This window comes from Trichosurus vulpecula, chromosome 1 (assembly GCF_011100635.1).
Source record: "Trichosurus vulpecula isolate mTriVul1 chromosome 1, mTriVul1.pri, whole genome shotgun sequence".
NCBI lineage: Eukaryota > Metazoa > Chordata > Mammalia > Diprotodontia > Phalangeridae > Trichosurus > Trichosurus vulpecula.
In genome coordinates, this window is record NC_050573.1 from 43037460 (window position 1) to 43065297 (window position 27838).

Sequence of the window (27838 nt, forward strand, 5' to 3'; positions counted from 1 at the left end):
AGGTCACACAGGCAAATAAATGACCTAGCTAGAAGGGGAGGGTCACTTATCTCTTCTCTACTTATTTCTCCTTTTTCTCAAAACAAGACTCTATTCCTGCTCTCTTGGGTGCTCTTCCATTTCCCCTATTTCATTTCTTTCCATTTCTTTTAGCCTTAGTTCCGGGCTTGTTAATCTGGTAGAGAGTTGTCTGTGTGTGGGAAGATTCTGTCATGGGTAAATTAGGAGGGGGAAAAGGAGGAAGGAAGAAAGGTATGTTGAAATGCCTTCTGCTTCCTTTGTTATGTGTAGGAACATGGGGGTGAGAAGGAGTGGGGCTTGGGTAATGCAATTGACTAACTTCTGTGTCCCCTAGAAGGAATGATAGATGATGCCCAGTGGAGTGAAGCAGAACCCACAGAGTCAGAGCCAGTTTTAGCTAGCCCATCTCATCCACTCAGCTTAGCTCTTTACTCATAATTCTCACCCTGTTCCTTACCCTGAAGTGAGCTTGCATCTCAGTTTTCAAACCACTGCACCCCAGGCTTTCCAGAATGGAACAGGGAAGTAACCATTTCCAGTACCCTAAGTGGGATAGTGTGTAGAAAAAGGGGTGAGGTGGAAGGGGAGAGCTGTTGAACTCATAACAAAAGGATATAGCATTGTAGCATCTTAAATTGGAACACATTTCCTTACAGAAATTCCCTTTGGTTAGACAGGTGCTTTATGGGTTGGGGAGATTTCTGAGAGCCTGCTTCAGACTCTGACCATTATTTTTAAACACTGCTCTATGAGAAAGGGACAGCATGGTATAGCGGATAATGAGTTGGTGTTGAAGTCAGGGAAACCCCCGCTACATACTAGCTGTATGATCCTGGATAAGTCACTTAATCTTTTGGTCTATTGGGCAACTCTCTAAAGTGAGAAGGTGTAGATCTGCACTGGCAGAGGGAGTTTCCTCACCTAGGAATTTCCTCTGTCAGTGAAATCGCAGGCCCACTCCCTGTCCTATGTGAAAATGCATTTGAGGTTCCAAATAATTGACTTCTCAGTGAACTCAGAGTACATCCTTTATGCCCTGTTCATAAACTGTAGGCTGCCTTTCTGTGTACACAGATCTCCTGTTTTCTTGTTTTTTACAAATGAAACCAATCTAAGTAGCCAAATTAAAGGAATGCTCAGAATGTCTTCTTTAAGAAATGATGGGGCTCCTGGAGGGCTGACGGGGGCATGGGGAAAATTTTGGTGATGAGAAAATATATAAATAAAAATATATTAAAAAAAAGAAATAACTAGGGTCAGTTCTCCTCCCCCTCCTCTTCCTCCTGAACTCCATCTTCTCCAGCATGGAGGGAGCCAACCTGTGTACCAGACACACCAGGCTTACAAACTGGAAGAGAAACAGGGCCCAGGAAAATCTGACCTAGAAGTGAAAGACTAGTGAGGGCCAGTGAAACTATGGAGCCACCTCCCTTCTATTTGTGCATATAATCCTTGGTTTTAAAGCTATTTTACAGGGGAAAAAGTTGTTCTTTTTTCATAGCAATAAAAATATTTTAAATATTCTGTTGCAGAGATTAACCAACGTGCAGATAATTTGCACGTATTTATTTTGATATGTGGACTTAGACGAGTCAAAGATCCTCTTTATTTGGTGGATGCTTTCTCAGGTAGGTTTCTTACGTGTACATTCCTTCTGTTCTTTTGTTTATGGAAGAATGGTTGGATAAATCTCTTGATATTTCTAATACACTACATGCTTCTTATACTCTAGGGAATACATTCTCCCTTCTGTCTGTAAAGGGGGTAAGTGGCAGGGCTCCCTGGGATGCTTTGACTAAAGCAAGCTCCATGGAGTGCTGGGAGCCATGGCTTCTTCTGGGGAAATGGTCTGCTCTACTCAACTCTTTGGGGTGATGCTTTCCCTGATGATTGGTTCTGTGGCCAGGCCTCTCTGATGAGCTTTGACCTAAGGACCAGATCCTACAGAGTTGGGTGGAAGTGACCCCAGAAATGATCTTAGCATAGGCCCAGGGTGTGAACCAGTCAGAGGTGAGGGTAGGGGGTCTCCTTAATCTCATCGCATGTACAGGAACAGAGTTTTCCCTAAAATAATAATAACTAGTATTTCAAGGGCAGCTCATTGGAGCATTTCAGCTATGCCTTAAATTTTTTCTGTGAATTTCAGGTGGGAAGAAAATAGTAAAATCAACAAATAAATAACAAAGATATTTTCACATATGACCAAAATGCCTTGACTTACAAATATTTGATATTGACAGTAATCTTCCATTGCTATGTAGTTTAGTAATCTTAAAATAATCATTATTGAATGACAAGAATACCAATAATTCCCAGCTAAATTTCCTATTGTGTTCTAAAGGGATAATTAGAATTACTATTTTTTTCAGTAAAATTTGGGTGTTACATGTGTATTGCAAAAGATTTATGAAGTAAATAATATTTTTGTGTTTAGAAGCATAAGACAGTTTCACCATTCATTTTGTATGGGAGTGGGGATTAAGTTCTAGAGATTCTTTGCAGCCAGACATATCCTCAAATGTTTGATTCTGACCCAGTGCTTATAGTGGGTTTAATACTTTCCATAGTACCCACTTTCTCTTCAGCTCTTTCCTTATTTTCTAGCTTTTTTGGTTTCTAAATTTATATCAGCAAAATTGCCTCATTAGGGACTAATTTGTCTTTAATACTGCTAATCATTTAACCAGAAAATGTGCCTTGGGTTTGTTCCTTGAGTCACCTTTAGACAGCAGGCACAACCACTGAGCGAGAGAGTGACGGGCTGAGTCAAATCCTTGTCAAGGTACATAGGAAATATCCAAAGTCACAATCAAGCAACCATGCAGTCATTCACCAAATATCTATTAAGTGCCTGCTATGTGCCAAGCACTATGTTGGGTGTGAGGGATATAGCTTGAAAAATGAGGAGTCCCTCCCCTCAAGAAACTGACATTCCACTAGGTGGGTATAACCCAACAACAAGTGATAGCCAGGGAAGTAAGAGAGCTTTCATTTAGTCCATCATAAGGATTGGAAGTGGAACCACATGTACTCACCCCCTTTCCAGTAGCAGTTGTGATATTGATTATTCCCAGAGCAAGGGTGTACTATTTAAAAAGTTTCAGAGATACAGTTTCTCGGTACTTTTTAATCATTTTATTAATAATGCTAGCACAGTAATAAAAGAGGTCAGTGGCACTCTTGAATGCTAAAGACAATCATGGTGGCAGGTTCATGGCTTATATGCCCCTGAAAAAGTGGACATTCCATAGATTGACGATCAACTCTGATTGGTCAATAAGTAATGAGAGAGAATGAATGTTACAATATTCTGTGTCTTGAGTTTGGGGACATTGAGCACCAAAATCTTGCTCAAAGGGACTTATCAATTTCTATGGCACCTGTCTGACAAAAGGGAGAATCCACATTTTCCCAGACCTGATTGAGTAAACACAGTGAGCAAGAATCCACCCATTTGCCTAAACTTAAAATTTCCTTACTGTCTTTGATTAGATCTTAGCTTTCCTGGCTGGGCAAGTCTTTGAGCAAGATTTCCCATGGTGGTTGATTTCTGGATGAAATAGAAAAGGGGAAAAACCTTGGTCCTAATTCAGTTATTAGTCATTAAGTACAATAGAGAAATAATCATTTCTCCCAAGGGGAAATGGTAGAGGAGGAGGGGAATGGAAGGCAAATGTGGAGATAGGGCAGATTGCAAGATGCCCCTATTACTTAGACCCTGCTGTCCTGGTGAGTGGCATGAGGGAATGAGATCATTTGGGTTCTAGAAATAAAAGACTGACACACCCTCCAGACTGGACAGCTGTACCCAAATCTTGAATCTTTGAGTCTGAAGGACTTCTTTTGTAGTTAAAGTCTACTGGGTATTAAATGTTTAATGATGTCCGGGCTATCATGTGAGCAAGTGTGAAACTGGTATCCTTTGCTTTACAGAATCAGTGTGTATAAACAGGGAAAAAATGTTATCATGATGCTAATTTTCCCATTGGTTCAATGTAAAATTGGAGGTAGGTCAACACATAATAAAGTGCACTATAGAATGGTCTAAAATGCTGAGGAATAAGTGATGAAGGCAGTCAGTCTTTAGGATTGTTCAGTATTTTGTAGGGCTGTTTGTGAACTGTATGGAAGGAGTGCTTTGTATCATGTTCCTCACTGTGACCTATTTTAGGTCTGCCTTACAGTCCTTCTCCAGACTGAGAATCCCCCAGGTAGGGGAATCCTGATAGCTCCCAGGAACAAGCTCACCATGTTCCTTTGTCTGAATATTGACAAACCCTTTTAGAATTAACTGCAAGCTAACATTCATCGAATACATGACATATCACTCCCTGAAAATCACTTGAATTTACAGTTTTTGGTTCTGTAAGACAAATTGCCACATTATTTAATCGTATCAATTTTAAAATCTTGTAGTATTTGCTCCCTTATGAAGGGTAGCAGTGCTTTCATTTCAAGGGTTACTGACAAAACAGATGCAAGAGAATGAAAAAAAAGAAAATCACAGGGATTCTTTGAGACAAAACTAATTAATATCTCTGGAGATCTAAACTGAGCTGCTAATATACAGCATTATGTTTAGCTTCCTTATTAATCTGCAGTTTTAATAATTATAGAAATCATAAGTGATTGCAAATTATTTCATTTAAAGCATTAATGTCTTCTACAAGAAGCAATTAGAAATAATACCCCTTCTCATAGGAGATGCAAAAATGCAGATATGTAACAATTGTTCACATCTGGAATTTTAATTGAAGAATGATGTCAATAAAGAGAGCATATTGTGCATAAAACTATGCTCTTTTACTTTTAAATTAAATTGTGATAACATGTACAATGAGGTATGACCGAGAACCAATTTTTATTTATTTATTTAATGTATTTAATTTTTCAGCATTCACTTTTAAAAGGTTTTCAGTTATGAATTTTTTCTCCCTCCCTGCCCTCCCCTTCTCCCCAAGAGGGCAAGCAGTCTGATATAGGTCATATATATACAATCATATTAAACATATTTCCACTGAGAAGCAATTTTAAAAGTTTCTTTTCTTTTTCTTTAAAGAGTGGCACCGAGAAGAGCCCAATGTTTACATGGTTATTGTGGGACCTGAAGTAAGTTGATATGTTTGTAAATTACAAGCCATCTTATTTGAATGAGTGAATGATGAATGAAAGAAAAAGCATTTAATAAGTGCCTACTATGTGCCAAGAAATGTGCTAAGCATTGAGGATGCAAATAGAAAAAAGTGAGAAAGTCCCTCCCTGCAGGATCTCCCTTTCTTATAAGGAGATAGAGCATAAAATAAAGTTTGGCTGTAGGGTAGATGCCAATGCCCAAATGTCTTTAGGTTCAATCAGCAGGTCAGATGATAGTACCAAGGATCTTCAGGGCTTGTTGTTTAGACATCCAACTCTCCATGACCCCATTTGGGAGTTTCTCAGCAAAGATACTGGAGTGGTTTGCCATTTCCTTCTCCAGCTCATTTTACACATGAGGAAACTGAAGCAAACAAGGTTATAAGTGACTTGTCTAGGGTCACCCAGCTAATAAGTGTCTGAGGCCAGCTTTGAACTCAGATCCTCCCGACTCCACGCTTGGCATTCTGTCCAGTCACGTATGCCTCTTCAGGGCACAGAGGCCAGCGTATGGTAATGGTAAGGCCTGGTGGTCTGCTCTTTCACCAGAATTAATAGAGTTGTTGACTCCTGTGTTGTTCTCCACAATCCAGAACCATCTATCTTTACACTCTTACCTAATGCTATTATTCCCCTCTATATCTTTTACATATCAGACAAACTGGACCATATCCCCTGTACATACCCAGCCCTTAGCACAGTACCTGGCACAGAGTAGGTGCTTAATGCTGTTGGCTGACTGGCTTCCCTACCTTTGTGCCTTTGCCCACACAGTTCCTTAGGCCTGTAGTTCCCTCCCCTGTGTCTGCCTGTTTAGATCCTTCCAGGTCCAACTTAAGAATTTCTTCCATGAAGTCATCCCTGATTCCCTCAGTCAGAAATGATTCTGTTCCCTCATCTCAAATGAGGCAGCATTTTGCATCGGTCTCATAGCATTTTGTTCTTCTTTTATGTACTTACCATGATAGATTTTGCATTACAGTTATTTGTACATGTTCATTAGGTTAGGAACTGTGTCTTATTTAATCTTTGTCTCTCTTTCAGCATCTAACCTGTTATACACTAGACACTGGGAGAGATGCAAAGCTTAAAGAATTGTATACGAATGAGGGTGTTAAGGAGATCAGAGACATGTAGGCCTGGACAAGGCAGGGCGTTGGTCATGCAGCAAGACTGGGAGAATCCCTTGAGGTCTGGCTGCATATTCCATTGTTATCTATGCAAAGATCAGAAGGTCTAGAGAAAGACCTAGTATAGACTTCTATAGAAGATTAATGGGAATTAGTGGACTAAGGGGGCAGGGGGAGATGGTACCTATGGGTAGTGGTCTCTTTCATTGGAAGGAGCACCCGCACCACTGGAATCATGGATCCACTGAGGCAGCAAACATGGTCCAATATTTATCACAGTATTTTGCATTGTACATCATGGACCTAGGATGTCATTGAGATACAAATGCCCTTCACTGACATGGGCTGTGACTGCTTTTCAACCTAGGAGAATTGTCTTTGAGTGTCACTTTGGCTAAAAAAAATCACTTGAGGCCAACCTGAACTTTTTTAACTTAGCAAGACTGGTCCTTAGATGACATACAATCTGTCCTAGGGCCTGTACAGGAAGTTTTTTCACCTTGGTGGAACCTGCCAAAACCTGAGAACTCGATGTGTCCTATATTGTGACCAGGGATGGAAGCAGCACTGTAGTGGAAGATTCTAAACATGATAAAGGCAGAGTTCAATTGAATTATAGTTGAACCCAACCAGTAGTAGATTTGTACTTTCAAGTGATTTATTGCCAGTGCTATTCTCTGGGATAAAGTTATATAGAAGAAGTATTTGACCTGAAGAAGGACATGGCATTATGGGGATTTGTAAGGATTCGAAATTGTGGAGAAGGCCAGAGATTGAATTTGAGAAGGGGGATTTGAGAGGATTTGAGAACTGATTGAAAGAGAAGAGAATGGTTGGAACAGAAGAAGAATAACTTGAGATGGAGGAGAGGAGTAGAAGGAAGAAAAGAATTCAGGAAGGATGATGAAGAAAAAGATTTGAGGAGAAGATAGTTGGGAAGATAAGAAAGACAAGTTGGCAAGACAAACATAAGAAGTTAGTAAGAGAAGAAAAGGGAAGTTAGGAGTACCTGCTGAGGTGAGATGGAATTGACATCCTACTATTGAATTAGCTCTCATGACCTCCAACATAAAATTTAAAGTCCTCTGATTTTTAAAGCCCTTTATAACTTGACCTTTATCTATCTTTCCAGTCTTGTTACACTGTACTCCTTCCACATATTCTTAAGATCCCGTGACATTGGCTTCCTTGATGTTCCTCGCAAAACACATTCCATCTCCCTTCTTGGGGCATTTTCACGGGCTGTTCTCCATGCTTAGAACACTCTCCATCCTCATTTTTGTCTCTACTTCTCTGGCTTCTTTCAGTTTTCAACTAAAGTCCCACCTTCTATAAGAAACCTTTTCCAGTCCCCCAAAATCTTGGTGCCTTTGATGTCTTTCTCCAATTTATCCTAGATACTATATCTTGTTTGTCTATAGTTGTCTGCATGCTGTCTCCCCTCTTGGATGGTGAGCTCCCTGAGAGCAGGCATTGTCTTTTGCTTTTTTTTTGTCCTTCCAATATTGCTTAGTACAGTGTCTAGCACGTGTTAGGTGCTATCCATGCTGGTTGGCTGACTTGACAGCTTTGAAGACTTCTGACAGCAGAATGCCTTAGTCATCTTCCAGGGAGCTTCAAGGCAGGATGACCTAGGACTGAGGATTTCACTTCTGGCAAATATGGAAAGCAGGGATAATTCTGCAGTAACTTGCATAATATTTGTATCTCTGCCATGTTCAGGTGACTTTCATCTATACTCAAAATGCAGGCTTGTCTTCCTATTAGAAGAGAAGATAAAAGGAGTTTGAAGAATGCCTCTCCACTTTCCTTATTATTAGGGAAAATTAATTCCTTAGAACACACACACACACACACACACACACACACACAAATGGTCTCAGTGTATAAACACTGAAGAAAAAAGATCTGATGAAGGAGAGGAAAAGTTTGACCTATGTCAAAGGATCGTAGATTGAAGGGTCCTTAGTGGTCAACATATCTGACCCCCCCCCCCCCTCCATTTTACAGATGCGGAAACTGGAACCCAGAAAAGTGTAGCAATTTGGCCAAGAGCACAGGCAGTAAGTGGCAGAGCCAAGATTCGAACCCAGGCTCACTGACTCCTAATGAGTTCCCTTTTCACACTGCTAGACAGTTGGAGAACTTTAAAAGAACCATAATCCAAGGCATTATAGAATCTTATTAGTTAAAGGAAACTGTGAGGCTGTAGATTACAGTAATAATAACTCACAGTTAATGCAAAGTTGTGATTTATGCAAATAATGAATCCCCTGAAGTGGTAAATATTCAAATATGAACAGTGTATTTCTATTGGACTGGAACCAATGACTGTATTTCATAAAGTTATAACATTGAATGGTGCAAATTCAAATTGACATGACCACTTCAAGAGATTCATTATTTGCACTAATCAGGTCCTGCATCTAGCTTACTTTAAATGACCAAGTGGTGGGTTTGGATACGGCAAACTGGAACAACAATACTGGTGGTTGTTCATTCAGGAGAAAGAGCTCTTTCATGCATTAGGAATACTTGCCGATTTAGAGCAAATCATTTTGTCTTCCTTGTTGAACATGAAGAATGGTGATAAAACAAACATTTGTCTGTTCATTGTCTTTGATGTGCAGAATGCTGCCCTGGAGACTGGGCAGGCTAATGGTCACTGCCCTCATGGGGCCTACTCAGGGGATAAAACCCATGGGCAAGGGTAACTGTAATACAAGAAATAGATCTAATCTGACTTGAAAGGGAGCAAGAAGTAGCTCACAGAAAGGCAGTATATTATTTCTGGAAATTTTTTATATATTCCTTTAGATGTTAAGTTGAAGTTTTAGAAGGTTTTTCAGGCAGAATTGGAATTTTTAGGGAAGTGTGTGTATTTCGCAAATTCATGCATCTCTTAGGCAGGTTCATGCACTGCGCAGATTCCACCAGTCGACACATCTTGCCCTTTCTCCATCCATGACCTTTCTCATACCTGACTGCTTCTCTCTTCTCAAAGTCTCCCTCTCCACTGCCTAGTTCCATCCCTCATCACACCACACCATAACTCTTAATTGTCCACCTGCCCCAAGCCCTGAATCCATCTCGTCCACAGCTGCCAAAATGATTTTCCTAAAGCTCAGATCTGAAAATGCCTCTCTTCTACTCAGTAAACCCCAGTTGCTATTGATTACCTCTAGGATAAAAATATCAATACCTCAGTCTGGCTTTTAAAGGACTTCGCAATCTGGACCCAATCTGTCTTTGCAGATTCTTTTTACCTAACTCCCTTTCCAGATTTTATAATAAGCCAAACTGACCCTTTCTCTGTTCTTCATGCATGGGGTTTCATTTCCCCTCTCCATGCCATTGTGGCAGCAGTCTTCTATGCCTGGAATTCAATTCCTCTCTTCCTTCAACACACAGCTTAACTAGGGGTGGGACCTCGAAGCCACATGTTAGTCAAACCTGAGTCATGGTGTGAAAGAAAACAGACAAAAAAAACCCCCCAACAACCAGTATGTTTCAATACATTCAGATTCCATCAGTTCTTTGTCTGGAAGTGGATGGCATTTTTCATCATAAGTCCTTCAGAATTATCTTGGATTGTTGTATTGCTGAGAACATCTAAGTCATTCATAGCTGATCATCTTACAATATTGCTGTTACTCTTCTCCTGGTTCTGCTTGCTTTACTTTGCATCAGTTCATGTAAGCCTTTCCAAGTTTTTCTGAAAGCCACATCCTGTTATTTTTTAAGAAAATATGTTATTCCAGATCCCTGTTTCAATTGTGGGTTTCTTCAATAACTCTCAGATCAAATTTGTCTTCTTACATTAGGATCTATTATTCGTCTTGATCTTCATACTTGGCCATTTTTGTAGGCAGCAAACAGAAGGTAGGCATTTTACTGATGGCTGTTTTCTTGGGTTGCTTCCTGTGAATTTCTCATGATTTCCACTAGTCATCTTCCTGCTTTATAGCTAACTGGTGAGGTATTCAACTCAGCAGATATCTCTTTTTTTATTCTCCTTTTTCACTTTAAACCCATTCTGCAAGACTATAGACAAACTTACTAGCCCTAACTAGATACACTTCCTTCCTACTCTGGGAGCCTATCGTTCCTATATTTTAAGGCATGGTCCAGAAATCCAAAATCTGGCATCAGTCAATCAGTAAACATTTATTAAATGCCTACTGTGTGCCAGCCACTGAACTAAGTAACAATGATGAAAGCAACACCTGTGTCCAGGTTTCAATTTCCTGCCCAAGACTTGGTGCTCTCAGTCAATCAGTAAGCATCTATTAAATGCCTACTATGGGCCAGATGCTGTTCTAAATATTGGAGATACAAAGAGAGCTAAAAGATAAATTTTGCCCTCAAGGAGCTCAATATCTAATAGGAGAGACAACACGCAAGCAGCTATGTACAGACAAGCTTATAAAGGATAAATGGGAAATAATCAACAAAGGGAATGTACTAGAACAGAGGTGGGGAACCTACAACCTTGAGGGCACATGTGTCCCTCTAGGTCCTCAAGTACAGGCCTTGGACTGAATCCAGACTTCACTCAAAGGGCTACACTTGAGGACCTAGAGGGCCACAAGTGGACTCTAGGCAGCTGGTTCCCTACCCCTGGACTAGAGTTAAGAGGAGTTGGGAAAGGCTTCCTGTAGAAGGTGGAAGCTTTGTTGAAACTTGAAGGAAGCTGGGGGGTCTGTGGCATTGCTTTATAGAGTCCTCCTGGCAGTATCAGTTATGCCACATGAATTGCCAGAATTAATTAGTCATGATTTAATTTGACAAGTCTTGGGAAGTTCTCTGTCATGCTTTGGAAGACTGTAGGACTTTCTATTATTCACAAGTAGACAAATCAGCTGTCTCAGTATCTCCTAAACAGGAAGTCCCAACCACCGCCATTTCTCTCTTCTTCTGGGGACCCTCATGGATAACTTAACACTTGACAACAGCTATGGATTCATGTCATTTTTTTTTCTTGAAGAACAAATAGCTTCTTCCTCTTTGGAGGATTCAGTTTTCTCTGATTTAGAAACACTTTATCCAGTTAGTGTTTAATCCCAAATCTGGTGGTCCTTCTTCCTTTTCTTTTTTACACACCCCAATCACCTGCAGTGTGAAAGGGTACTGGATTAGGAGTCAGTGAGCCTACGTTTGAATCCCACTTCTGCTCCTTACTACCTATGTCTTTGGGCAAATCTCCCTATTTTTCTGGGTCCCAGTTTTGTTGTCTGTAAAATGGAGAGGGTGACCACTAAGGGCCCTTTCAGCTCTAGATCATTTGGCATGGATCAAACTTTTCCTCCTCTTCTTGAGATCCTTTTTTTCCTGTTTACACACTGAAGCCATTCTCGTATGTGTGAGTGTGTGAGTGTGTGAGTGTGTGGGTGTGTGGGTGTGTGGGTGTGGGTGTGTTAAGGAATTCATTTTCCCTAATAACAAGGAAATTGGAGGGGCATTTTTCAAATGCCTTTTACCTTCTCTTCTAATAGGAAGATCAGCCTGTGTTTTGAACATATATGAAAATTGGAATACGGCAAACATACTACATAATTTGGGACCTCCACACTGTGTTGCAGTGGATGGAGTGATCCATTTGCAGTTAGGAAGACTTGGGTTTAAATCCTACCTCTGCCAAGTATGAGGTCTTGGGTGAGGCATCTCACTCAAGGATCGTTAGTTCCCTCATCTGTAAAGGAGGACTAATGATATGTATATAGACTTTGCTTCTTGGGGTTGTTGTGAGAATCAAATAAGACCATGTCTGTGAAGTACTTTGCAAACCTGAAGGTGCCATATAAACTTGAGCTGTTATTATTAATGGTTTTGCTGCTTGTTGCTATGGCATTCTTCAATTATTTGCAAGGTTGTCATGTGGGAGAGTGATGAAAATTGTTTTGCCTGGGCTCGGCATGGGGAACTAGGAACCATTCTGTTTTGTGGATGGACTGTATTAGATATAAAGGAAGGAAGATCTCTCCTGTAATGAGAGTAGCTTGGACATCTCCAGAGACTCCCCAGAGGAAGGTCTTAAGATGGAGGCTGGATGGCCATTTGTTGGAGATGCTCTAGAATGGTTTCTGGGTCAAGAAGACATTACACTAGTTTGCAGTTCCTTTCAGGCTTTCATGTTATAAGCTTCTTGAAATTTTAGGATTCCTTTTCAGGCTTCCCTTCAGAATTGATTTATACAACTGCGTAGCATAGATATTATTATGTAATCCTCTCATAATATCTTAATTCTAATAAGATAGATTAAAGCTCTCTTGCTATCCGCTGGGTAGTGCTCTATGGATTCAAAAGTGAGAAAACAAGATGGTCCCTGTTCTCAAGAAGCTTACATTCTATTAGGGGAGGACAAGGCATAATGGGGAGCTGGAAGGGGGGGGGGGTAGAGTGGAATCACCCCGAGGGAGCCAGGCAGCTGGTAAGGAGGTGAAGCTGGAGGCAGGAGTGGGCAGTTGTAATTGAGCTTTCTTAGGATAGAGCAGTTCTAGGCAGGGACTCATCAATTATTGAGACTGCCCCAGGGTGGAGTTGTCCCTGGGGGCAGAGCTTTACCATTAATTTTCTGAGACAAGGATTCCCTTTAATGTCACTTGACTATAGAATGAAGAAGAGAATGAAACAATTTCACATTTGATTTTGAATATTTACTACTTATGCTGGGTTATTATGCAGAAAATTTGCTTTAGATTTATAGAAAGTGGTTGAGAGGTCAAATCTTATGATCGCATTAAAATTCATACTTTTAACAGAATTTCTCTTATAATAAATTAAACATCTTGAAGATTGCAATTATATCCGACATTTGCAGTGAGTTCTTTTTAAACACAAGTGAAAAATTATAGTACAGGCTTTTTTAGCCTGCTTTTTTGGTGGCTACAAAGTCAGATGGATGATTACATTGTCTGAGTGTAAATTATATACTTCTGGAGTTGTAATAGCTCTTCCAGGTCAGTCAGGATACCTTTCAGTACAATACTGCAATAGCTAATGAACAGTGCCCTCCTTAGCTTTGTATGGGCTTTTGGTCCAGCTTTGGTATTCACTTGTATGCTACTTTTAACTGTGGCTCCAAGAAGCTGGTAGTCTGTGCTGTGGCCATACCCTGGTAAACTGTCTCTGCAGATGGGCTAAACCAGGTTGAAGGTAGTTGACAGGTTTTAAACCTGTTAATGAATTAGGGAGATGCCTACCCAAATCGTGTGAATACTTTCCTGGTGGAATAGGCAGATAAGAACAATTTGTTTCAATGGCCATAAAGGTGGCTGAAGTAGGCGCCATGGAGCGCTTAGAGCTTGGCAAGACATTGAAGACCCCAAGGTCATCCACTGCATGCTGGGTCATTGCCAGTCATCCTGGCTTTTGTCTTGCCACTTGACTTCGATGACTCTGGAAGAGAGAGTGAGGCTGATGATTTGTGCAACTCCACCTCACTTAAATTCTGTTCACTCAGAAGTCAAGGTATCACTCATTCATAATGTCACTGGTCCGCCTCGAAAACAAGGGACAAACAACAGCAGTGGGACTGTGGAGAGCGTGATAATGCATTGTGCCCTTCAGTGGGAAGCCTTCCCTCTTCTCTCTTCTCCCCAAGGAGCTCTGTGGAACATGAAAAGTTCACAGTGAAGAGCACAAACACTTGGTGGCTCCTTCCTTTTGGTGTGATACAGGGAAAAACCCACCATTTTGGGTATAAGTAAATTCATATCAGTTAACATAGCTAATCTCCTTGCTACCATTGTTGATTTGGCCATGAAGAATTCATTCAATGCTATAATCCCATGGAGCTGTTGAGAGGATGTGGATATGGATATAGTAGCCATGATGTTTAACTCGTATAACTGAACCCCGTCATTACCATCATTCTTTGTTATCTGCCTCTACCATTGTCAGCAGCAAGTGAAATTCTCAAGTGTCTGAAGGAAGTAGGAAAATTTTCTCAACCACTTCAGTATTAGAGAGAGGATGAGTGAAATTTATTAGTCACTTATACTTACTCCTTCTACCCTCTTCATTATAATAACCTTCTAATTGTTCTCCCTTGCTGTAATCCTTTTCTCCCCAGTTCATCCATCCATCCATCTGTCCATCACCTTCTTGCCAATTTAGTCTTCCTCGTGCCTAGTTTTCTCTCTCTTTCTTTCTTTCCTTCCTTCCTTCCTTCCTTTCTTTCTTTCTTTCTTTCTTTCTTTCTTTCTTTCTTTCTTTCTTTCTTTCTTTCTTTCTTTCTCTTTCTTTCTTTCTGGAGAGGGGAAGGCAGGGCAATTGGGGTTAAGTGACTTGCCCAAGGGTCACCCAGCTAGTAAATGTGTCAAGTACCATATTTGAACTCAGGTCCTCCTGACTCCAGGGCCAGTGCTCTACTCACTGTGCCACCTAGCTGCCCCCTCATGTCTAGTTCTCATCATGTCCCTGTGCTACCCAGAATCTACTAATGCTTCCCTGTTTTCATAAGACACAGATCAGTTCTGTGGTTCTAACTTGCTTTTCCAGCCTGTTTCCCATACCTCCCCTGCAGCCAAACTCCATTTTTCCTCTTTCCTGATCTCCAGCTACCTCCTGCTTCTGTACATACATAATAGACCATCTAGCATCCATCACTTACATTTTCATCTTCCAAAGTCTTTCTCTTCCCTTCAAGGCCCAGCTCTCGCTCCATCTCTTTCATGTTGTCTCTTAAACCATTGTTGTATTTCTCATGGTTGTTCTCTGCTCTCTTGGGAGTTCACATGTTTTTTTATTTATATCATATAGTATTAATTCACATTCCCTTGTCTTGAAATACTAGTTAAGAAAGATTCATATTTTCTTCTGGGCTTTACTACTTGTCCTTCCTTTTGGTTTTTGAATCCTATAAAGTATCCTCTTGATTTTTTGTTTTGTTTTTGTTTAGTTCTATCACTTACCATCTGGCTCTTCTCTCTTTGGGGCCTGGAGTCAGGAAGACTTACTTCCCGAGTTCAAATCCTGCCTCAGACACTTACTGTGTGTCCCTGAGCAAATCACTTAACCCTATTGGTCTGTTTGTTCCTCTCTAAAATGAGCTGGAGAAGGAAATGGAAAACCACTCCAAGTATCTTTGCCAAGAAAATCCCCAAAGTCCTGAAGAGTAGGACTTGAGTGAAAAATGGCTAAACACCACCACCACCCATAAGGCCCCTCATTGGGTGTTATAGAGTCACTGATCTTGCTTCCTGCTCTGAATACCCACTGAAGAAGACAGGGCTGCTCCTACCTGGGTTTCAGTCCCTGTTTGTTGGGGCCAGCCTATGCCTGGCACACTGGCTCCTTGCCCCACTTTTTCTCTTGTCTCTTCCCTCTTTCCTTCTCCAGCCTCTCTCATTCACTACTTTTTATAATGTTCAAGCAGGGACAAGAAAGGTGTCCTGGGAAAAGTCCATGTAGCCTTGGGGGTCTTTAACCTAGGGCCAAACCCCAGTCTTAAGGGCTTCATATTTTCAGTCTCCTTGCTTCCACAACCTCTGATGTGGTTGGGCAGAATTAGTTTGTGCTATTTACTGCAGGTTAAGGGATTAGGAAGAGACTAGGCTTGTATCATCAGTCAACAGGGCAGGGAGCCAACCTTTGGTCTTGCTCAAGGATATTGAAGTTTGATGCTGAGTGAGTGCCTTCAGTAGTAGAGTTTTCTAGTGTTAACTCACAAGGATTTTACATAGCAGAGTTTTCTTGGTTCTGTGTATTTAGCTGCAATTTTTCTATGACTGGCACATATTTCTTTTTTTTTTTTTTGGAGGGTTAGAGAATTAAAGAGATCAGGAAAAACTTATTAACTGACCATATTATTGGTCATGTGATGTTCTTTTGTGTAATCTTTGCTGATCCCCCCATCCAGACCTTACTCCTCGTCTTGAGTCTCTTGTGACACTCCTTGACCTGTCCTATGCAATGCAGTACTTTTAACTTGTATATTAATTTTTTGTGTATGGTTTATCGTCACTGTTAGATTTTAAGGTATTAGAGGCCCAGGGCTATGTAATTTTTCTTTTTTATATCTTTAGTTCTTAGCACATTGCCTTGCTCATAGTTAACTATTTAGAGAATTGTTTATTTCATCTGTGTGGACACTCTTTCCACCAAAGCAGATTACTACCCCCTTCATGCCTTAGGAGATAGTTTCATGACGGGCTGTATCCAAAAGAATTCCGTATTGTCTAGACATCCCTCTGTGGATGAACCTTTCTGAAGTGTCTGATACCCACTTCTCAGCCTTGGGGTCATCCTTTGCTTCTCATTCTCCCTCACCTTGCAGATCCAGTAAATTGCCAAATCTTGCTGTTTCTACCTTCACACCATATTTTGCTTGTGTCACTTTCTCTCCGCTCACAAAGCTACCAGCTTAATTCTAGACTTCATCACCTCTCATCTCTTAATTAGTACTTCTCCCTTAAGTCTGTGCCTACTCCATTCCATTTTCCACACATTCTCCAAATCAGTTTTCCTAATGTGGAAAACTGACCATGCCATCACCCCTCCCTCCCTACTCAGTCCATTTTAGTAGCACCTTACTGCTCTGAGGATCCAGTAGCAATTGCTTTGCCATTTAGGGCTCTTCCTAACCTGGTGCCATACTAAATTTCCTGCCTTATTATACAGCTATAGTCCAGCCAAATTGCTCTTCCCACTGTTCTTTACACATAACACTCCATCTCCCATCATTGTGCCTTTGCATTGACTGTCCTTCATGCCTGGAAAGCCCTTCCTCCTCATTTCTCCCTCTGGGAAACTTTAGGTGCCTTCAGGGCTCAGTTCGAGTGACACATTCAGTATGAGGCCCTTCTTGATTCCTTGGCTACTAGTGTCTTCCTTTCCCCTTCCCCCAAAGTTGACCTTGTACCCATTTTGTATATACCTATATTTTTGCATGTTGTCTTTCTTCAAAATGTGTGCTTCTTGAGGACGGTCACTGTTTTGTTTTTATCTTTATATTTTTAGCACTCAGCATAGTGCCTGGCGCATAGGAGGAACTTAATAAATGTTTGTCCATTGATTTTCTACATTAGTGTTCAGGTAACAGACATACAGTCTGTGGCTGGGTTCGTTATTGCAGCTGTCTGGCTTGGTATAGCATGGTGCCTTACATATGGTAGAGTTTTAATAAATGCTTTTTGGTGAGTGAATGGTGTGGCCTTCCAGGGCACCATCTGCCTCCACTGTGGAGAGGTATCAAAAGAGCTTTGTTGGAGGACCTTGTGTGTTGTTATTGTTATTCAGTCATATTTCAGTCCTGTCCGACTCTATGTGACCACATTTGGACTTTTCTTGGTAGAGATACTGGAATAGTTTTGCCATTTCCTTCTTCAGCCCATTTTACAGATGAGGAAACTGAGGCAAAAAGGTTAAGTGATTTGCCTGGGGTCCCACAACTATTTAGTGTCTGAGGCAGGATTCAAGCTCAGGAAGATGAATCTTCCTAACTCCAGGCCTGGCACTGTATCTGCTGAGCCACCTAGCCGTACTGATTTTGTATGTAGTGTCCACTTAATAAGCATTTATTGATTTTAATTCTTCTGACAACTTTCATGCTTGGTTCATTCAACAAACATTAAAAAAATACTCAATAGGCATGAAGCATTGGGCTGAGAGCTGGGAGTCGTTGACAATGTAGTGGGGAAAAGAACAAACATTTTTGTAGCGCCTACTATGTGCCAGGTACTGCTAAGCACTTTGCCAATATTATCTCATTTGATCCTCAGAACAACCCTGTAAAGTAGGTGCTAGTATTATTCCTATTTTACAGTTGAGAGAAACTGAGCAAAACAGGTGTTGTGACTTGCCCAGGGTCACCTAGCTAGTAATTGGCCAATTTGAACTCCTGACTCTAGGATTAGCATTCTATTCACTTTTTCACCCAGCTGCCCAGATTTAAATAAGCTATTGTTCTTGTCCTCATGAAGCTTGAGGAAGGATAAGACATTAATATATGATAATAATAATGTATACCATTAGATGATGAGGGCATTAAAGAGTTGTGAACAAAATGGTTTTATGGATTTTGAGAAAGAAGTTCATGACTAATCTGGGGAATGAAGGGCCACTTTCCTCTGGGTATGAGGTAGTATTCAAATTAGGCTTTAAAGGATGGGTAGAACTTTACCAGTGAAGGGAGTAAGGGAGGATATTTCAGGTGTAGGGGACTGACGAGCAAAGGTATACGGTCAGACAGATGCATGGTGCATTCAGGTCAACATTAAACATCTGGACAGCCAATACAATAGCTGGGATGTAGAATATGCCATATAAATGCAATTCCCTTCTCCTTCCTTTCCCCCTTCTCTTTCTTTCCCTTTCTTGTGATCACACCTTCCTCCTCCTCTTCCATATTTGGATAGCGCTAATGGTTGACTGCTTTCTGTGTTTTGTTCCTGTCATAAATCTCTGCCAGGAAGCAGTGATTTTTACAAATAAATCCAGAGAGTGGACCAGTTTGACTGGTCTACACACCAATGGGAACAAAGGCTTTTTGAATGAATGAATGCTTAGGTGGGTTTTATTGACATTAATTAACATTGTCATTTTTTTTTTGCAAGAAGAATAGATGTAAAGATCTATTGTAGATACAATTTCTGCCTTGAAAGTAGTTGATTCCTTGAATATTTTCAGAAATTAATTTCATTCTAGTGGCTAATGACTAATGACAGAGGTGAATACTAGCTAAAGAAGATTAATGCCTTTTTACCTTAGACACTGTTAATCTCGATGACGTTGGACTCATTTTCTGAAATGTTCTTTTGTTCTTATAACAGGGAGTTTTGTAACATGGTGGCTGTAATCATCAAATCTCAGAACTTAAAGGGAAATAATATCCACTCTGTCCTTGAAGAAGAATCCTGTCTAGATCATCCTCAGCTAGAGATTATCTAGCCTGGGGTGGGGAACCTGCAGCCTCGAGGCCACATGTGGCCCCCTAGGTCCTCAAGTGCAGCCCTTTTGACTGAATCCAAACTTGACAGAACAAATCCCCTTAATAAAAGGATTTGTTCTCTAAAACTTGGACTCAGTCAAAAGGCCGTGCCCAAGCACCTAGAAGGCCACATATGACTTTGAGGCTGCAGGTTCCCCACCCCTGATCTAGTTTTTGCTTGAAGACCTTGAGGCGGCAGCAGGTAGCACAGTAGATAAAGTGTTGGGCCTGGAGTCAGAAAGACCTGAGTTCAGATCCAGCCTCAGACACTTACTAGTTGTGTGACCCTGGGCAAGTTGCTTAACCCTGTTTGCCTCAGTTTCCTCATCTGTGAAATGCAGATAATCATAGCACCTACCTCCCAGACTGTTGTGAGGATCAAATGAAATATTTGTAAAAACCACTTAACACAGTGACTGGCATGTAGTAGGTGTTATATGAATACTTTTTCCTTCTCCCTTCCCCCTAATCAGACGTGCCTCTCTCCCCCCGAATAGCAGATTCTATTTTCGGATAGCTCTAATGGTTGGGTGCTTTATATGTTTCTTTCCTGTCATAAATCTCTGCCAAGAAGCAGTGATTTTTGCCATTAAATACTGGCTTCTGTCTCTTGTCACATGCCCATGAGGCAGAGCTTTCTTGAAGATGGGCCTTTATTACTTCCCTCTGCTTCTGTTCTTTGCCTGTTCTAATCTGTGGCAAAGATTGCATGTCTGGAAATGCTTCTCAGTTTAGAGAAACATGCTCAAATCCCAGTTCACGTGTAGGCGTGGCTTCTTTATCCATACAGCAGCACCTAGAAAATGGCAAAGCCCAATTTAATGTGCTTTGGAAATTTGTTCAAGTCTCTTAATTCATAGTTTCTTCTTATGCAGCATCTCTTTCTTCAGAGAGCTGCAGATGCTTTTCTGTGACCTTTCATATATTTTCCTAGTCTAAAATTGTGAGAAGACTGATAAAAAACCAGAAAGTAAGCTAAAGGAAAATGGTAGATTGTAATAGAAAGTGGGTGCGGGATCTGTTCCATTCTTCCCCAGACTATCTCCATATCTTTTGTAGGTGAGTTGATTGAATGGAATTGGACACAGGGCATATGAAGATCAGGGCAAATTGTAGTATGTACCATTAGAAATCTGATTAGTGAACGTCTAGAAAAGGAAGCATTGATCACATACAGCCAGCATAGAAGCCTCATCGAGGATAGGTCATGCCAGACTAATGTTATTTTCTCTTTTTTGACAGGATTATAAGATTTCCAGGTCAGGACAGTGCCTCAGACATAGTTTATCCAGATTTTAGCAAAGCATTTGATAAAGTTTTGTAGGCTCTTCTTGAGCAAAGGTCATTGCTGTGTGGGTTAGACAATGGTTCAGGAAGTTGGAAATTGGTTGAATGGCTGAACCCAAAGGGTAGTTTTTAATGATTCGGTGTCAGCTGGGAAGCTAGGTCTTCAGTAGGGGGCTCCAGTGTTGGTGTTTAGCCTTGTGCTGCTGCTTATTATCATTATTTTAAAATTAGTGACTTAGATAAAGTCATCGGTGATATGCTTATCAATAATGAATCTGCTAAGACTCTGGATGACAGTAAGGATTCAAAAAGATCTTGACAGGCTAGAATATTAGGCACAATTGAATAAAATGACATTTAATAGGGAAAAATGTAAAGTCTTAAATTTGGGTTTAAAAATCAACCTCATAAATGCAAGGTGTAGACAGTCATGATTCCTTAGTAGTTTGTCTGAAAAAGATCCTGAGGCTTATGTGGTCTCCTGGCCTATTATGAGTAACAGCCAAGAAAAGTAACACAACCTGAGGCTGCATAAAGAGAAGATAGCATCTAAGTAGGTAACGAGGTCATGGGCCTGCTATACTCTGAGTTGTTCAGACCACATATGGAGTATCTTGTTCAGTTCTGGGTGTCGTGGTTTAAGGAGGACACTGGTAAGCTGGAGAGCATCCAGAGGAGGGTAGCCAGCACAGTGCAGGGCTTCATGTTCTTGCCCTCTGAGGTCAGTTGAAGGAACCGGAGAGGTTGAGCCTGGAGAAGAGAAGCCATGGGGAGGATGTGATAATCATCTTCAGTATTTTAAAGGCCAGCAACCGGAAGGTAGAGTAAGCATTGTTGTGATCCTAACAGACAAAACTAGGAATCATGGGCAGAATTCTTAAAGATGCAAATTCAGGCTTGATGTAAGGGAAAACTTCCTAATAATTAGATATGACCCAGAGTGACAGGGGCTGCCCCAGAGGATAGTGGGTTTTCTCTCCCTTAAGATCTTTAAGCACAAGTCCAGTGACTATTTGTCCGGGATATTGTACAATGGCTCCTGTTTCAGATATAGATATAGATGTAGATATAGAAATAGATATAGATATAGATATAGATATAGATATAGATATAGATATAGATATAGATATAGATGTAGATATAGATTCCCCTGAAAGTCTGTGATTCTATAAAGGGGTGGGAGATGTAAAGTCTAATTCCAAGAAGTTATGTCCACAACCCATTGGTTCTGTCTTTATGGCCTCACCCTGTTCCAGAGCATCCTCCCTGACCTCAGGTTTCTTGGAAGGGGTAATGCTCTCACGCTGCTAGACAGACAGGGCTCTGCAGCCTCTTTCTGTGCTTTACGCCTGCCTCAGCATTGCTCCTCCCAGCATTGCTTCAGCTAACTTCCCAAAGGGCCAGGCTGTGACATTACCAAGTTTAAAACATGGATATTTGTCTGTTTTTTAACTTGCGTGGAGTCATGAAATGTTAGAGCTGGAAGGAACCTTAGAAATCATGCTAACTCTAAATTGCTTCACTTTAGACTTGGAAACTGAGGCCAGAGATTTGAAGTGACTTGTCCAAAAGCAAAGAGACTAAGTAGCAGAGCCAACGTCCTCTGGCTTCAAGTACAGCATTCACTTCATTCCACCACATTTATGGTATGAGAATTAATGTTGCTATTTAGTATAGTTTCCAGCAAAGGAAAATTTATAAACTGTGGCCATGCCCTATATCAACCATATTTACAGCATAAACCATTTGTTTTAGATCTATATAAAAGAGAAACCAGTATAATTTGCTGTTGGTATTTCCTTCCTTCCTTCCTTCCTTCCTTCTTCTCTCTCTCTCCCTCCTTCCTTCCTTTTTTTTTTTTAAAGTTCCTTTTATTCTTAATTCACACATCTTAATTCCTATATTGCTCCAGCTTGTAAGAGAGTCATGAATGGATATATTTTCTGAGGCTCCATGATAAATAGTACAATATGGAAGCATGATGCAAGAAATTATCACAGGAAATCTTTCAACCTACCTGACCAAATCCAAGTTTATTTTCTTTAACCCTGAAAACAGAAGCTTTTTTTTTAAATTAGAAAACACACACCCATGGAGGAAATAAGGATTTTCTTTTTTGTTTATAATGCTATTGCCTTTTAAAATGTCCTAATGTGTTTTCATTAAGTCAAAATGCCTACCCTTCATTTTGAATTTGCATTTTGTTCATATCCGCTGCACCAAGAGAGCTGAAAAATGACCTCAAATAAAAGGTAAAACTAGAAATGGAATAAAGCAGTTTGATTTTCACCCTTAAAGATTGTGCTTATGCCTGTAGTTAAGATGTAAAGCATTTCATTGGTCTTTTAAGGTCTGATTCACTTGTTCTTAAATGAATTGTGTTCTAAATAAATGATCACAAGAACAAAATCCAGAATGAACATCTTAGAAAACAAAGAAATAGATTAAGCAAAGTCTTAATGTTTAGAGGAGAGTAAAAACACAGTCTGACACACAGTAGTTTCCCAATAAATATTTGTAGAATTAGAGGAACCATCTTCCTGCACTTGAGTGTGTATATCTATTTACATACGAGACTAATTTATCTTGGGCCTATCCATATGTGATATTCAACTTTCATTTTTTTTGAAAGAAAATTTTAAAAATTAGGCATATCACCTAATTCATGTGTATAAGACAAAAATGGGAAAACAAGAGTAAACTTCATCGGAATTCTTATTTTCAGTGCTGGAAAGGATCTTGAAGGCTCTCATCCTGACCCAGATAAATGCCTTCCATAACATGCCCAACAAGTGGTGATGCAACCTTTACTTCCAGTGATGAAGAATTCCAGTGATGGAGAATTTGATACTTTATGACCTGGGCCATGTTGAACAGCTCTGTCGTTAGTCCCTTTTTTCTTCCTGACATCAAACTTAAATCTGCTTCTCTGAAGCTTGACCTGCTGCTTCTAGTTGTTTCTGGTTGTGTCATTGATATGTCTAGTATATCATGCAGCTGTTCCCTTAGAAGAGAATTTTGGTGGATGGTGTTGCCCATTGGTGAGGGAGTATGTTCCCAGAGCCAGGAATTTCCCAGAATTATTGCACATGCTTGCTGACTCATCCCAGGCCCTAGAGAGTGGAGAGCTTGGAGTGAACCTAGGAAACAGTGGCTGCCTTCAGTTGACTTTGGACTTCCCACACCTGAACCTCAGCCTTTTGCTTTCTAAGAAGGGAATCAAGAAATGTAGTGATCATTTTGAAGGTGTTGAGGACAAAGAGGCCAGGTGAAGAGGTCAAAGAGAATAAGGAAACCATGCAAGAAGCAAATAATGGTTTGTTTTGCTCAGAGGGAGGAGTGGAATAGGAGTTTGAAGTCTTTTTCTGTAATCTAAATTTAGGATCAGAGGTTACCTTCCATCTACTTTGTACATACTTTGCATGCACATATTTATTTTCATGTCTCCCCTGTAAGAAGATGAGTGTGAGAACTTTTTTTTTTGCCTTTCTTTGTATCTCCTATGTGCCTGGCACATAGTAGATGCTCCATAAATGCTAAGTGACTGGCTAAGTGACTCAGTATTCCCACACTGTACTAGCATTTATAAATGTGAGGAAGTACTGTGAAGTATGAATGTTAATAGGAAATAATCATAAAATAATTCACAGAATCCCTTACAATTCAGAATGCTATCTTTTCTAAGCTGACTTACCCATTGATCCAACAGATTGATCTTATAATGAGCTTTGGAAGGCTTCCCTAAATTGGTTGGACTGGCGAGTGATTGAATCATCTATTTACTCACTCATCAAATGTTTTCTTAGTGCCTGTTCTGTGGTAGGGTCCTGTGCTGTATGTTAAGCAGTTACTCAGTCTATAGAACAGCAATAGCTTCAAATTAAAGTGGGGAGACAAAGTGGATAATTAGGATGCAGGTAATAGATGAAGTGTGTCACAAAAATTGTACAGAGTTCAGGAGGAGGGGGAGAGAGTGTATGGAGAGGTGGTGACCAGCAGAGCAGGAATGGAGCCGGTAGCATTTGAGTTGGCAGAGATGAAAGCCTTCGCTTCCAGATGGAGAAAGCTGGCGAACGGTATTGGGTGAAATAAATGTCTGGGTTATGGCATAGCAACAGATGAGTAGGTTTTCCATAGTTTTAATGAACCTACTGTTATGTAACTTGGGCAGAACTATTTCAAAACTGTTTTTAGGCTTGAAAGACATTTGAGAAAAGTTTTTAGAAGTGTCTTTCAAATGTATCACAACTTCATGTTTTATGCTTCCAAAGCGATTTAATCATTTAAGTGATACAGATGAGTTTTTACCACTTCACCAGCCTCTCAAGGTTAAAAAAGAAAAGAAAAAAAAAAGAAAACAACTGCTGTATCACCCAAGCTGTCTGAAAATTCACAAGTTAAAAAATAACCAAAGCGAATTCAAATATCCGCTACACACTTTGTTCGAGAATCATCTGTGAAATGAAATACTTGGAGTTCACAACGGCATTTTGTCAGCATAAACAGCATTTATACTTCTGGATTGCCATCCTCTCTTTTGCAACCACTGTATTTGAAGCTCCTTGTAGGTACAATGTGTCAATGAGATTCGATTTCAATCGGATTGTGTTACTAGCTCATCACTGACAAAAATAAAGATGGTACTAGGAATAGAATATTAGCTAAACATGTTCACACTCTCATCCTTCACAAGGAAACTGACATTTTTTTGTTGTGCTCCCATCAATTTACAGATTTTTGCCTTCACCTTTGTCTTTCTTTGGTTGTACTCGTGGATAGCAACTGGAGAAGGAGTAAATTTATTGGAGAAAAAGCAGACACCTCTATTATGATGCCGAAGAGTTAGTTGTATTTAGATGAGTCAGATGTGCTAAACAGATGCTGGTTCGAAATCTGCCCTGGAGGTTCCTGCTGTGGAACTTTTGTTGCAGTTGAAAAGGTCTTTTAATTAAGTTCTCTCTGTACTTCTAGGAAGTAAACTTACTACATGCTGGGAACAAGATCTACCCTCTGCTAAATTTGGCTCTTCAGCAAATAGAATTTTAGTTAGGTTCTCAAGTATTGGAAGAATTGGTAGATTATATTTATGATTTGGTTGAAATGGGAGAAAAATGACAGGTCTTTATTTAAAAAGAAATTGCCTTCAAGGCATTAAGGAATATCTTTATTACTAAGCTTTGGAGAGTTCACGAGAATGATGATAGCAGTTATTGAAGTAGCTAAACACATTTGACACTTTCTCTTACATGCTTGTGGATTTAGATAAAATTCCATTTGCTACAATAATCTTAGTCTTATTACTTCCTAGAAAGTCTTCTGTAATAGAATTCAGGTAACTCACCCTTAATTAGATTGTATTCACTTGGTTTTATCTCCCCTACAAGATTGCAAGCTTTTGGAGGGTAGGGAATTGCGTGCTCTAAATTTGACTGTTTGGGAAGCACTGTTGTATGAATCAGTCTTGAGAATGAGAAGTGGTTATTGTAATAGATCCTTTTGGAAACATGCTTATTAAGCCTTTGATCCCTAGATATGTAATGGAAGAAGAATTTGAAATTGGGAGTCTCAGAATCACCAGATTTTATATTTGGAATCGTAGTTATCTAGGCCAACCAGTTTTGGAGCTTGAAAACTTGTCCTCAACCTGTCATGTGGTCATCCAGTCTTGCTTGAAGACTTGAAGTGAGGGGAGAACCCACTACTTCCTGAGCTGTTCCACTTTGAGATAGCTCTTATTGTCAGGAAGTTCTTCCTTTTTGCCTCTTTGCAACTTCCTCCCATTGGTCCCACTTCTTCCTCCTGGGAACAAGCCAGTCCTTCCACATGACAGGACTATGGTCCTTGTAAAGCATGAACAGGGCTACGGTCTCCCTCTCGCTGTCCTCATTTGGTTTCCCTCTTCCAGGGAATCCATAGTTCTTCATCCAAAGTTCTACATCCTCATATGGCACCATCCTGGTCATCTACTTATGGATATTGACTCTTACCAATGCCCTTCCTAAAATGTGGCACTCAGAACTGCTGAATGCACTACTCCAGATGTATTCTTACCATTGTAGAGTACAATGGGACTATTGCTTTGTAACTCCTGACTTGGACTCTCTTAATGCAGCCTAATTTTAAGTCACATTGTTGACGCAGACAGACCTTGCTGTCCACAGTAACTCCTAGGTGCTTTTCGGATTACCTGTTTTCTAGCCATACTTTTGGGGATAGACTTGAGGTGAGGAAACCAATTAGGAAGCTGTTGGGATAATCCAGGTGATGGCCAATAAGGATCTGAACTAGGATGGTAGCTGTGTGAGCGGAGGGAGGGGAAGGGATGGATGGGAGGAAATGCTGTAGGGGTAGAATTGACGAGACTTGGCATCTGATTAGATATGGAGGGTGAGAGTGAAGAACAGATGCCATCTCTGAGGTTATGAACCTATATGACTGGAAAGATGGTGGTACCCTCAACAGAAATACAATGTCATCTGCAAATTTTATAAATACGCCATCAATGCCTTCACTGAAGACATCAGTAAAAAAAAAAAATTAAATAGCACAGGCACAGGGCCAGATCACAAGCCACTGGGAAATTCTGTTGGATCCCTCCTTCCTAACCAACACAAAGGCATTATTCTTTTGGCCTAGCCATTTAGTCATTTCTAAGTCCATCTAAAATTATATTGTTGTCTAGCTCACATCTTGTCTTCTTTTCCAGCACAATATCGTGAGAGATTTTACCAAAAGCTTTGCTAAAATCCTAGTAAATTATTTCTGCTGCGTTTCCTAGATCTGTCAGTTACCAAGTACTTTATTAGAACGGAAATAAAGAAATGAAGTTAGTCTGGCACGATCTGTTCTTGGTCTGTAGTGCCCTGTTCTTGATGAAACCATGTTTGGGCTTTGTGAGCTGTGGCCTCTTCTAGCTGTCCATCCCAATAAAGGATAATACAATCTAGAATTTTGCCTGGAATGGAAGTCAAGATCTCTGGCCTATATTTAGCCAATTCCATTATCTTCCCTGACAGACTGAGCATAATTATGTAGTTGTATATTGCTAGTTACAGAAAATTAAAAAAAAAACCCATCATTTAAAAAGAAAACCCAGTGTTAGTCTTTCCTGATCTTCGTTCACTTAGCTCTTGTGCAGTCTTAGTAGTGTTGACTTAATTTCAGTGTGATTTCATATTAGAAAAAAATCAACTCTAATCATAGAATTTAGAATTGGAATTATTTAGAATGAGAAAAGAATTTAGAGGCCAGTTAGTTCAAGCTTCTGACTTGACAGCTAAGGAAAATGTGGCCCACAGGGGGGCAGTAGCTAGCCCATGGTCACATAAGTATTAAA

The 27838-nt window shown here is 40.3% G+C and overlaps 1 protein-coding gene across 1 annotated transcript in view; it reads left to right on the forward strand.

The window, feature by feature from the left end:
* Nucleotides 1-27838, forward strand: part of GLT1D1 (glycosyltransferase 1 domain containing 1) — a 109424-nt gene that overhangs the window by 50821 nt on the left and 30765 nt on the right. Inside the window, exons 7-8 of the mRNA XM_036744799.1 lie at nt 1554-1649; nt 5081-5130. Coding sequence (XP_036600694.1) covers nt 1554-1649; nt 5081-5130 — 146 coding nt within the window. The remainder of the gene's footprint in view (nt 1-1553; nt 1650-5080; nt 5131-27838) is intronic.